This window comes from Miniopterus natalensis, chromosome 13 (assembly GCF_054644295.1).
Source record: "Miniopterus natalensis isolate mMinNat1 chromosome 13, mMinNat1.hap1, whole genome shotgun sequence".
Classification (NCBI taxonomy): Eukaryota; Metazoa; Chordata; class Mammalia; order Chiroptera; family Miniopteridae; genus Miniopterus; species Miniopterus natalensis.
Genome location: NC_142093.1, coordinates 3045699 through 3058467, shown reverse-complemented (window position 1 = coordinate 3058467; position 12769 = coordinate 3045699). Strand labels below are relative to the sequence as shown.

The 12769-nt window shown below is 58.7% G+C and overlaps 1 protein-coding gene across 3 annotated transcripts in view; it reads right to left on the bottom strand.

Moving 5' to 3' along the window:
• Positions 1 to 40: 40 nt before the first annotated feature.
• ATP6V1C2 (ATPase H+ transporting V1 subunit C2) overlaps positions 41 to 12769 on the bottom strand; it is a 32005-nt gene continuing 19276 nt past the window's right edge. For 2 of the 3 annotated variants that reach the window (XM_087823343.1, XM_087823344.1), the window contains 9 exons: positions 11596 to 11687; positions 8553 to 8651; positions 7959 to 8027; positions 5478 to 5570; positions 5304 to 5397; positions 2946 to 3083; positions 2025 to 2122; positions 584 to 716; positions 41 to 309 (listed from right to left, as the gene is read on the bottom strand). In XM_087823343.1, coding sequence (XP_087679469.1) covers positions 220 to 309; positions 584 to 716; positions 2025 to 2122; positions 2946 to 3083; positions 5304 to 5397; positions 5478 to 5570; positions 7959 to 8027; positions 8553 to 8651; positions 11596 to 11687 — 906 coding nt within the window. In that variant the 3' untranslated portion in view covers positions 41 to 219. The remainder of the gene's footprint in view (positions 310 to 583; positions 717 to 2024; positions 2123 to 2945; positions 3084 to 5303; positions 5398 to 5477; positions 5571 to 7958; positions 8028 to 8552; positions 8652 to 11595; positions 11688 to 12769) is intronic. The other variant, XM_016221100.2, reaches the window with a different exon arrangement.

Here is a 12769-nt window from a genome sequence, read left to right as displayed (position 1 = left end):
CTGAATTACGTTAGCATATAAGTGAAGAGCCAACTGAAAGGACCGAGCATTTCTTTATTGTAACTTACAAAAAATAAATACAACTGTGACTAACTTTCGTTAGCAATTTCTCTACAAATCTATAATTCTGTAGGAGACGTGAATTGTCTGGCTGAGGCAAAGAGCATTTGTGGTCGTCCCGTCCTCATGAACAAGGCCTAGTGGTGCCTGCTCGGCCTCTTAGTCCAGAAGACTCAGGTCGATGCGGAAGCAGACGTAAGGGAAATAGTCCTGGTTACTGAGCTGCAATCCGGGGATATCCACAGATGCCTGCAAAAGATAAACATCGTGTTCCAAGTGCATAACTACTTTGCAGTTTTATCTTTTTATATAATTATTTTTTTTTACTTTTTTTTTTTGAGGAAGCTCTCTAGACACTGACCGTACATTCTCCCTGTCACAGTGTCCCCACCACACACGTGCACACACGCAGCCTCTATACCTCCATATTTGTGAAATGTAGATTTTCACAATAGCCTGGCAAGCACCATTTTGGGAGTGTATGTAGCTGTGGAGAGGCACTATTTCTGGGTCAGGTACCTACGTCCAGTATACTTGCAGCTGCTACTTCATCCAGGTGTCTGAAGACGGAGTTCAGAACCTCTCTCAGACGCTTGGTGGATGACTTCTTGTGAGGCTGGAGGAGCACAGCCTGGAAGTTCACCGGGAGTCCGTACCTGCTCAGGTGAGAAAATGTCCGTAAGCTCCTCCGAGCGCAAGTGGGTACAGTGTGCTGGACACGACAGAGCAGGTTCTAAGGAGAAGCTGCAGCCAGCACAGCTTGAGAAAATAACTCAGACAAAATGTCTGGGGTTGGGAGGAACGAATTAACCAGATCTTTCCGGATAGGAAAACTTCCAGAACATGCTAACCGGCTTCTGACAGCGATAGTTCCTGAGTGTGGAGCAGAGGTCCCCTAGCTGTATGTGGTCATTAGATGGTGAGTGCTCAGGGTGAATGGAGGCAGGTGGACTCACCTGACCCAAAGCACTGGTCTCAAACCCAGCAGGTTTACCAAGCTTGTTCGCGCCTTTTGCTGAGTCTTTGGGTGGACAAGAGGTTTTACGTGGACTTTGCATGCCCAAGTACATTTAAAATCACTTGCCTGGCAGCTACATCTGTGGTGTTACTCAAAGACAACTGAGGACTGTATGAATAATAAACATGCACTTTCTGATTGTCAACTTTTTTTAACTACACTATCAGCAGAAATCTGTGAAGATTAGTTTTTATTTCCCAGTGTCCCCTGGCTCCCAAACTTCCCCAGTCCTCATGACGGCCAATGGTGCAAAGTGTTCCCTGAAATACTGAGATTTGTTGGAGCTGCAGAAAGGCGAAGGGAACGTGAACGTGGAAGTGGGCTGCTGGTCGCTGCTTCCAGTGGAATCAGGCGTCGGGCCTGCCTCACCTTGCACCCCCACACTGAACACGAGCCACCCTGGCCGCTGCAGGGTCCAGCCTCTCTCTACTGTCCCCTGCCCTTTAACATCCCATCATGCCCTGTTCTAAATAAAAACTTCAAATCCCTAGAACTCTTGTTCCAGACTTCAGTATGCAATGTGCTGTCACCAGCGACCTATGTCACTCAATCATCCTGGGCCTTACACTAACTTCTCGCTCCAGGGACACAGAGAACCTTAACCTCCCGCTCCCTTGGGCTCCCAGCACTCCCTCCTCCTGTCTCTGCCTTTTCCTGCTCCTTCAATGCTGGGGTCCCTGAGGTGTGACCTCCCCACTGTGAACTCGGGAGGTGAACTCATCAATCATCACTGATGATTCCCTAACATTTGCTCCCCACGGAGACCTCGCCCAGGACCCAGGCCAATGCTCTAGCTCCCTGGCCCCCTTCAGCAGCCCTCCCACAGCCCTGCCTCTTGAGGCCACTTCCTTTCACCTTGGCCGATGGAGGCTGGAGGGGCCTGCAGAGGGAAGGGGAGCCCAGGTGGCCCCTCCCAGCCACCCCGCCACAGGCTCCTCCAACCTACCTGAGCACGGACTCCACGAACACTCTCAGTGCCTTGATGTGGACCCAGGCAATAAAGGCTTCGCTGAAGTTCACCTTGAGCCAGCGCAGCAGGGGGCCCTGCAGAGACAGGAGAGCCGTGACCCCTCCTGGCGGCTCCACCCGAAGCCAAGCCAAGGAAGGATGCGGGTTTGAGAGAGCAAGCCCTGAGCAGAGGAGGAACGCCCAGGGGCCAGCAGAAGCAGCAAGTCGGTCCCACAGGGCCTGGGCAAGGCCCAGGACCATGCTCTCCAGGGCACCTGGTGCAGGGAAGTTCAGCGGGCCAGCCACCGGCACATACCTGAGGACACCTTGGGCTGGGCAGCCCCTGACCTCAGGGCTTTCAGCGGGCAGCTGACACTGCTGTCAAAGGGCCCACCTTCTTGAAAGGCTCTGGCCAGGTCCCTGCATCACCCACCAGCCATGAGTTCAGGGGGCTCCTCACAGCCTCACCTCACATGACCACAAACCCTCAGGGGTGGCAGCTGTGACTAGTGCTGGTGTGGCCGGTCATCTGGGGGAGTTCGAAGGCTTGCAGCAAAGGCTCTGAGCTTCCACCTGATACCTCCAACTGCCCACCAAGGTCAGGGGTGGGTCCAGCCAGGGCAGGTCAGTGGAGCTGCCCAACCACGCCCTCCTCAGCCAAGACCTGCCCATCACCAGCTCCAGCCACCTCCAGGCAGAGCAGAGGCACCAAGGCCCATAAGCACCGTCCATGTTGGGGGGCGGGGGCATCCCCAAACAGGCTCTACAGATTAAGAGGAAGGCACCATCCTGGGCTCCTTGAAGACGTCAGAAGCCGTAGTAGATAACAGAAATGCAAGGATTTGTTTTTTCAGAAGACACCTGCGCTGGCGAGGACATGCGAGCCAGGGAACCCCAGGGCTGCCGGGGGGTTGCTTACCTCACCCTCGCCCTCACTCTCTCTCTCTCTGTCGGTGTGCCCCGCAGCAGGCCTATCGGGGTTACCTAGCGGGGTTACCTTAACCTTGCGGTCCAGGAAGGTGGATGATCCCTTTTTAAGAGCAACACAGGAAGTTTGCTAAAGGCACAGAAATGATTTATCAATCTTTCAGGAAACATGCATCAGAAACACAGAAATAATTCTCATCTCCTGCACGGGAAGGCAAGCTCCTGAATGCCGCCCACCCTTGGGACTTGTGCCCTCTGGGACTGGAGATGTGGCCGGTGCACCGGGGTGTGGAAGTTTCTGGTTCCATCTTCCATGGAAAGAGCCAATCGCTGGCAGGGGGGTGTCTGCATCCCCTCCCTCTGCCTGGCCTCAGGACCTTCCCCCTCCAGCGAGGCAAGGACACAGCTCTGCCTGCGGAGCCGGCTGGCTGGGCTCGGGCGAGGCGTCTCCACTGCGTCCAGCCCACGGCAGCCGCCCTGGTGACCAGGGTGCACTTGGGCACGCCGCTGCAGGAAACCCGTCAGGCATGCTGTCAGGACATGTCCCCCCCCTTATGGTCTTTCTCTCGAGCAGGTGGAAAGCTCGGGAAACTCCCACCCTCTGATCTCAGGGAACTGAGGACACCTGCGACCAGAAAGACGCAGGATACGAGTCATCCCCACCTCCAAACAGGCTAAGGTCAGTCTCCAGAGGGCGGGGCGGGGCTGACCCCAGCCTTCCCGCTCACTGGCACCCAGCGGGAGCCTCGAATGGGACTAAGTGTTTCCGAGTTAGTGTCACCCCTTCCGAACCGCATTTCCCCCAAGAGAGAGCCCAGCAGGGCTCCCAGGGGCAGCGTGGGGGTGCAGATGTCGGCACCGTGTAAAAAAGCACTGGCTGGCAACCTGACACCCAGGCGGCAGGTGTCGGGCTCAGGTGTCACCTTGGTCCTCAGGGGTTCTGTGCCAGTGCACGGGTGGGTGCCAGGGGACCTGACCACCTGTCCTCCGGGCAGAGGCTGCCGCCCGGACACTTGTGGAAGCTGCCATTATATGGCTCCTGTCCAGACACACGGCGGGGAGCCGGGGTCACTAAGGAGACCTTGGGAGCAGTCCCAGGTGCTGGGTCTGAGGTCCAGAGGGAACCTTTTGGATTTCAGCTCTGCAGTGAGCACCTTTCCTGCCTGGGTGGGTGGGTCTGAGGCCTTGGGGCCCTTTGTCTCAGAGGATCTGAGAAGTGTGCCTGCCTTCAACACACACGTCTGTACACACGTGTGCATGTGTCTATGCATGGGGGCCTCTTTTATATGATCAGTTCCTGTTACCTCCCACAGGGGATGGGCCAGCCCAGTGGGGCTCTGAGAACCCAGTTTCGGGGGCCCCATGGCTGGCGGTCACTCCTGAGGGGTGGCTCGTCTGAAGTCCCTCTGAAAAGGCCATTGACCCAGGGAGGTGAGGCCGGATGTGCAGAGTCCCCGGCCCAGCGTCGGGAAGGCTCCGGGCACTCAGCCGCGGGAGAGGCACTTCTAGCTTTTCACTCAAGCACGTACTTACAGCTCCGTGTTTATACACGGACTTCCTCGGAGAGCCCGTATACTCTGCTCAGTCTTCCTCCCTAGAGCGTCAGCCCATGGACTGAAGGGTCCTGGGTTCGATTCCAGCCCCTGGGTTTGATTCCAGAACCCTCCCTGCTGGGACTGGGGAGGGGACCCGAAAGCACTCCACCCAGACGGAGGCCACATGGCTTAGCCCTGCTCTGCAGCCGGAGGGCTTGGCGTCCGGAATATGCCCACTTTACAGAGTGGTGGAGTGACTCCCATTTTAAAAACCAAAGTCGGGTCTTCTCCCTCTCGAGCTCAGCTGCCCTCACACATGGAGAGTTTCTGAGTGGCTGTTGTCGGAAGTCTCAAGTGCAAGCAGCCACTCTGCTAAGAGCACAGTGAAGGTAAACTCAGGTGCTGGGGATGGAGGTCACATCATACCTGGAAATCACACTGCCAAGGGCAGTGGTGTGACTGTTGGCCTTAGTCCCCGAGGCAGGGGCCCTGCCTGCCTTGCTCAGCGTCAGGGGCACTAGGCAGGGTCCTCTCCCAGGGCCAGGGCTCATTACCCCCTGAGCCTCGATTTCTCATCGACAACGGGGGCAGTGCCAGGGCTTGGTGAGACCTTGCTCGGAAGGCACCCAGCGCCACAGTTCACGGCTCAGGCGCCACCTCCACAATTACTGGTGCTTGTCACCTCCCCGAGACCCTGCTCCGACTGCCCCAGGAGAGCACATGTTCCTGCGCGGCGTGTGCCCAGGGGTGGGGACCTGGCAGGGCCCTTCTGTCCCCACCCTGCCTGAAAGTCCGGGCCCCCGTCCTGTACTCACATATTGTTGCTTCTTATCGGACAGCAACCTGGTCATCTCTTCCCGTTCCCTCTTAATCTCTGTCTCATCATAGTAAAATTCACGGACAGTGAACCTTCAAACAAGCAAACGAGAGGCTTTCGCTAAGGAGCTCAGTCGGGGCGGAGACCCCCGAGAAGCCCACCGGGCACTTACTTGTTTTCTCTGGCTTTGGTTTTGAAGTCATCAATCACTTTTCGAAACAGGGTCACAGTGAAGAGGCCACCTTCCTTGTCCTCGGTGATCAGTCTGTTGGAGAGAAGCACCTGCTTGCTGGAGCCGGGCTGCGAGGGGCCTGTCCTCTCCCTCGGGAGGCAGGTCACTGGGGAGGTGGCTTCTGTCCCCACCCACCCGGTGGCCTACACATAGGGGCCCCGACAGCATCGAGGACGGGGAACCCAGGGCACACCTATTACTTCCTAACTCCTGGCTCTGTGGTCCTGGCGGCCCCGCTACTCCCCTTCCTCTCCCTCCCCTTTCACTCGCCCTCCAAGCTGAAGCCTCAGGGGCCTTCAGGCCATTTAAGCACAGGCCTGGGAGGGAGGAAAGGACAGGAGTCTAGTTTCGCAGTGACCTGGGGTTTGGCTCCTGCTCATAAAATGCCTGAGAGATCAAGCCTGGGCCTTAGTCACCTGTGTGCACAGGTGCCCCGGCCCTGACGCTGCAGCTACACTGAGGCAGGGTGGGGTTTCAGGTGGCGGAAACCATCTCACAATGGCCATCTCACGTCCAGCGTCGCAGTGTTCTAATTAGACACAGCCTCCCGGCCCCCCTCCACGTAAAACCACTGGGGCCGCTGTCCCCAAGGGCATGGAGGTCGTTGGGGCCAGCAATCTAGCATCTTGGAGCCCTGCTGGCCAGATGACTCAATAAGAAGCGTCCTTGGACCCAGGCAGAGTTTTGCAAGCATCCTGGCAATTATGAACAAGTTTTTCTCAAAAAGTATGGCTGTTATTCTGAAAATATTTTAAGATGCAGGAATCATATTGCACAAAACAATTATAAACCCTACTGAGTAGATGTATATACTTTAATCTAGTTTCTCACAAAGTCTACATTTTCATGCAATATGCTTCACTGGATGCAGAATGACAGAACTTGCCCTGGCCGGTTTGGCTCAGTGGTTAGAGCGTCGGCCCTCGGACTGAAGGGTCCGGGGTTTGATTCCAGCCAAGGGCATGTACCCTGGTTGAAGGCTTGATCCTGGCCCCAGTCAGGACGAGCGCCCGAGGCAACTCTCACATTGATGTTCCCCACCCCCACCCACCCCTCTCCCTTCCATTCTCTCTGAAAAGCAATGGCAAAATTATCCTCAGGTGAGGATTTTTTTTTTTTTTAAATCAGAATGATGGAACTGGAACAAACAGGTCAACTTACACCTTTCCTGTTTCTTGAGCCCACACCCCCAGAGGCTGACCCCAGGCTCCAGAGACCTTTCCAGAGTCACCCCTGCAGACCCTCGGGGCCTGGGCTCTGGTCTGAGGCCAGGGCTCTCCTGGCTGGTCTCCCCGGCACTGAGAGAGGCAGAGGCAGAGAGCAGCGAGCGCTCCTGCTAGCAGGCCAGCTGCCAGGGCCAGCCCCTCTGCCCCTCTGCGCTCCCCTCCTCCCCCTGCAGACATGCTGCCCCGGCTCATTCCTCCAGCCTCCCGGGTGACCTCAGGCTGTGACTGTCCTGTCCCCTGCACCCCTCAGTTTAGCTCCTGATTGCTATCTCCTGGAGCCTGTGACCCGGGGAGGGCCAGCCTTGCGGCAGGCAGGTGCCCTCTAGCCTCGGGGCTGGGATGGGAGTGGGCAGGGCTGCCCGTAGACTGAGCTCTGAGTTCTGGGAGGCAGATGAATGGGCCTCACTGTCAAATCTTTTAAAATTACAAGCTATTTCAGACATAGGAAAAGGCACCGAGAATTACAAGGACCTATGTGCCTGCCGCCCAGCTTAAGACATCAATTCTCATTCCGTAGAAACCCTCCCAGCCTCATCCTGCTCCCTACCCCCAGGTCCCCACCGTGCTGAGCTTGGCATTTCTCATCCCAAACACCCCCAGAATTCTACTTCGCGCCTGCACGTGCCCAAGTCACATGAGGTTAGTTCATACATTGTTAGACCTGAACCACAGGGCTCTGTGCTGTGCCTTCCGCAGCTCGCTCAACATCATGTAGTGAGACCTAGCGAGCTGCTGCAGGCAACTCGACGTTGGCTTTCCCAGCTCTGTGACTGATGTTCACGGTATGAATGTATTTGTCCATCCCTTCTTCTGTAAATTGCCCAGCCCTCACTGCCCACTCCTGCTCGGACCCCAGCAGGCCACATGCTGAGACTGTTTTCTGTCCCTCCCCCACTCTGTGGCCACCATGACCAGGCCGTTGCTTGATCTTCAGGTGGGGAAGAATCCATACCGAGCTGAAAAGGCAGAGCAGAGCGCAGCCAAGGAATGTAGCCAAGGAGGGCTTCCTGGTGGAGGGGGCAGGGAAGCAAAGTTCCAAAAGATGGAGGGAGTCTGGCATGTGGCTGGGTGTGTGGCCGTGAAGGAACCCCAGGTCAAGGGACTCTTATGGGCACAAGTGTTCGGTGGTTGGGTGCCCCAGAGAGCCCACACATGCTTCCCAGGGACCCCGCGATCACGGTGGGGTCTCACTTACTTGGTTGACCGAGGGACCACCATGTCTGAGAGGGATTCGTAGGTTTTCTGCCATTGTGCATAGTTTGGTCTGCAAGAACACACAATAGGTCAGTGATTTCTGCAGGAAAGGCTGTGGGTGTCCCGAGTGTCTAGGAACCTGCACGCCGCCTTCCCTGAGGGACTGAGGTGAGCAGGACTGAGGCCAGAGAGAGCCCAGACCCCCTCCGAGGCCCTGCATGGGCTCTGGGAGCCCCCTCCGCAGCCCGATCCTGAGCCCAGCCTCCCTGTGAGGTCGAGAGCACCTGAGCTGTCTAAGCCTGGCCCTGCATGGCCTTGGGCAAGACACCCGGCCACAGCCACCCACCCCCAGGCTTGCTGGGAGTGAAATGAACCTGTCACATCCGGCACATAGCAGGTGCTCACGAAACGGCTGCTCCTGTCACTTCTGTGACCACCGCGAGCATTGCGGCCTGTCTACCACCACACAGCTTTACTCAGGGCCTGGGGCCCGGCCGTGGGCTGCGCCCCTTCCTCTCCGTGGGCAGGGCCAGTCTCCTTCCGTGATGACTGACGCAGGTTGATACCCCAACTGCCCACCTTCCTGCCCACTTACTTGGGGACAATGACCAGAAGTGTGACCAGGTACTCGGAATCCAGCACGAAGTCTTCCCTGCTCACAATGTCGCTCAGCGTTCGGGTGAAAAGGTTTCCCCTGAATCGTGCGGGACAGAGGGGGTGTGGTCAGCAGAAGGGCACGTGGAGCAGCGTGGACCCTGCACACCCACAGCACAGGGGGAGGGATGGGGGCAGGCAGGGCAAGGGGGGGAATCGGGGTGCCCTGGGGAGGGGCGGGGCCCGGGCCTCAGTGGGCCCCCAGCTCTGCCTGGGAGGCCTCAGGCGCTGTCACCAGTTGCCCGAGGGGCCACTGCATCCAACACCTCGGTCACCTGTGCCGCCCTGTGTAAGCCGCCGCTGCTGGGAGGGGACCGCTGGCGGCAGACAGTTTAAGTTACTCAAGTGTGCACACAGCGGCCGGCTGGCTCCCAAAGCAGCCTGGGCAGCGCTGGGCTGGGCTGGGCAGTGCTGGGCTGGGCTGTGCTGGGCAGTGCTGGGCAGTGCTGGGCTGGGCTGTGCCGGGCTGTGCCGGGCAGTGCCGGGCAGTGCCGGGCAGTGCCGGGCTGGGCTGGGCTGTGCCGGGCTGTGCCGGGCTGTGCCGGGCAGTGCCGGGCAGTGCCGGGCTGGGCTGTGCTGGGCTGGGCTGGGCTGTGCCGGGCAGTGCCGGGCTGTGCCGGGCTGTGCCGGGCTGTGCCGGGCAGTGCTGGGCTGTGCTGGGCTGGGCCGGGCTGTGCCGGGCAGTGCCGGGCTGGGCTGTGCCGGGCTGGGCTGTGCCGGGCTGGGCTGGGCTGTGCCGGGCAGTGCCGGGCTGTGCCGGGCTGTGCCGGGCTGTGCCGGGCTGTGCCGGGCAGTGCTGGGCTGTGCTGGGCTGGGCCGGGCTGTGCCGGGCAGTGCCGGGCAGTGCCGGGCTGGGCTGTGCTGGGCTGGGCTGTGCTGGGCAGTGCTGGGCTGTGCTGGGCAGTGCTGGGCTGTGCTGGGCAGTGCCGGGCTGTGCCGGGCTGTGCCGGGCTGTGCTGGGCTGGGCTGGGCAGTGCCGGGCTGGGCTGTGCTGGGCTGTGCCGGGCTGTGCTGGGCAGAGAGCGGCCCAGAGAGAGCTCCATTTCACTTTCCACGCCTCACGGGCCCATCAGCCAGGGGACACACACCTGAGATAGCTCCCTACCTGCCCAGCGGAACCTGGTCTGCACCGAGGTCGTGGTATTTTTAGCAAACGGATCAAGGCCGCTGTGCCAGCAAATGGGCCCAGATCCAGCTAACGAGACGGCCTGTACCATTGGCACACAGGCCCTGCTGTTAGCTAACGTCTTCATTATCGAGCAGTGCTCCCCGAAAAAATAGCTGTCAGGCGCTTAGCTGAGGCCGGAGGTTTAGGTAAAATGCCATCCACAGGCTCTCCAGCCTGCCCAGGGAGCCTCACCTCTCTCCTCCACCTCCTACACTGTCACCCTGAGGGCCCCTTTCCAAGGGCACAGCCCGGTGGCGTTTCCTTACCCCGTCAGACCTCACCTGCCTGGTCTATGCCTGTAACCCCTGCGCACAGGAGACTTTCCCTAAACATTTGTTGAATGAATGATTGTGAGCTCTCCAAGAGCAGAAATTTCATGTTATTCAGCTTTGTATCTTTAGGGCCCAGCACAAGGCCTGAGTGTACAGTAGGTGCTTCATAAACGTTTGCCAGGTGAAGAAAAGAACAGCGGGGGAGGGGGGGCGGGCTGTTTCTCCCCCTTCGCCCCCTCCCTCCCTCCCTCCAAGTACTCGAGCAATAGATGAGTCAGTGTCACCATGAGTCAACGAGGAATTTCTTTACCAGCTCACTGGAGGTTGGACCACGTGTTTGCTCAAGTCCCAAACCATTCTTAGGTCCACGGTTGGGGGTGCACGTGGATGGCCCCACAGGCAAGTGGCCCCCTGGCCCACAGGTCAAAACCACAACAGATCTACTCCAAGGTCACCATTTCGGGCTCTCTGCCCTTGGCGCCCTGCCCTTCTGGTCACTCCTCCCTGGTCGGGCCAAGGGTGAGGCGAAACTCACCGGGTGCCCATTTAGTTCTGATGCAAAGTCGGGCAACCAAGGACAGTTTCCAGTTGAAGTGCTTCTTTCTCTCTGGTTTTAAATTTCCCAGGAATGTACCATGTGTTTTTTTCAAAAAAAGACAACCAGCCGAGGGACCATCAGAAGAAAGAACTGGAAGCAGGAGGGACCCCCCTGGTGATTTTTTCTTTGTTCACAGTGGCGAGCCAATCAGAGGATGGCCATCCAAGGGGGACAGCTGGCCCTGAGCTCCCCCTAGTCACTTCCTTTCTCTGGAGCATCTTCAGAGAACAGTCAACAGAGTCCGATCCAGAACCTGGGGAGACTGTAAGGATCGTCTGTGCCAACTCGGCCCTATTCACGATCACCTTCCAGCCCCCCAGCAGGAGCTCACGGGGCTTCTTCTTACATGCCTCCAACAACAGGGAGCTCACCTCACAAGACAGTTACAGCCAACACGACACCAGCCTTATGCTCTTCTCCCGATACCTCCCACCACCTTGGAGACGAGCTGTGTCTGCTGGGCCAAGCAGTCCGCCCCTCTCCCACACGGCGGTCCTTCAGGTGGGCGGAGAAGGCACCTGAGTCCCTGAGGCTGCTCTGCTCTAGCCACAGAGCCCACTGCCCTCTGCTGGTCCTCACAAAAGGCCCGGGTCTGACAGCCGGGCTCCTGCTGCCCATGTGAGGAGGGGCCCTGTGAAGCTTCCACGGGGGAGAATCCTGGGGCGCACCCCAGGCGTGCTTCACTACCTGGCAGGGGTCAGGCACCTTCCAGCATCAGACTCCTCCCTGAGCACAGGCGGGGAGGTGCCCTCAGCCCCTGCCTGGGCCCACCGCCCAGCGCGCTCCTGAGAGTCACAAGTGCCTCAGTGTCTGTCTGTCTTACTCCCTCTCACAGACACAGACGCCAGTCACCCTAGGGTCTGGGCATCGCACACATGCACCAGGCCGGGATCCTGCCCGCCAGGCCGAAGGTGGCGAGCGGGGAGGAGCGCAGGCTGGCACCCACCTGGACTTCTTTTCTAGGTTCTCCAGGTTGGTCTTCAGGGTGTTGTAGGCGGCCGTGCGGGACTTCAGGTCTGTCTCGATCTGTGCCAGTTGCTGTTGGGGAAAGCAGAAGACTTTAAGGCATTGGCCAAACTTTTCAAACTTACAAATTGCTCCTGGTGCCCTTAACAAAACAACATGAACCCTGCCATTGACCAGGGATGGCCTCCTGGAGACCGCACCTGGCGCAGGTGCCAGGCAGTCCCTCCTCGCCAGGGCCTCCCGGAATCACTGCCAACTGTCCCAGGAGGGGCTGGGATGTCTGTGACGTAAGGGGTGCCCATGGAGCCGCACCCACATTCCCGAGCCTTCTGGCCCCACCCGTGTTCCCAGAGACACAGCCTGGCGCGAGGACATAGCCAGGCTGCACGGGGACAGTCCCAGCGGCCATCGCTTCCTCTCGCCAGCCCGGCCACGCCCAGGCGGCTCTGCCACTCCGAGGAGACAACAGGAGGGCTCTGTTCTGGCCGGGCTGACGCTCCCAGCCACTCAGGCCAGCGGGAGCCGTGACCTACAAGGGCCCCACGTGTGGCGGAGGGAGAGGGGACACCCCCAGGGGGACAAGCAGGAGTCAGCACGGCTGCACGACCCCCGTGTCCCCAGAGCCCTGGTGCTTTCAGGCACGCGGCAGAAGCTGAGGCCACTGCTGGCTGAGGCGGTGGAACCACGGGGCAGTGCCTACTGGCCTCCCAACTGCCACAGGCCCCTCAGATGAGGGGCAGGGCCCCCGGGGAACGTCCCAGGAGTTAGGGCTCCCAAGCCAAACTCTTCGCAGAAGCAGAGTTTTTGGCAAGTAAATAATCACCCTAGGTGTGTGGGGTCATGTTCAAGAGCGGGTGTGGGTGTGAGTGGACCACCCTCCATCGATACCTTTTAAAAAGAGGTGTGGCTCAGTGGCTGAGCATCGACCTAGGCTCCAGGAGATCGCCCAGGTTGCAGGCTCCATCCCCAGGAGGGGGTGTGCAGGAGGCAGCCAATCAATGACTCTCATCATTAACGTTTTTCTCTCTCTCTCTCTTTCTCTCTCTGAAATCAGTAAAGATATTTAAAAAAAAAAAAAAAAAAAAGAGGTGAGGGGGCAGTGAATGGGCAGGGGGTCCGGGTCAGACACTGGAGGCTCAGGGAGCCCATCAGTC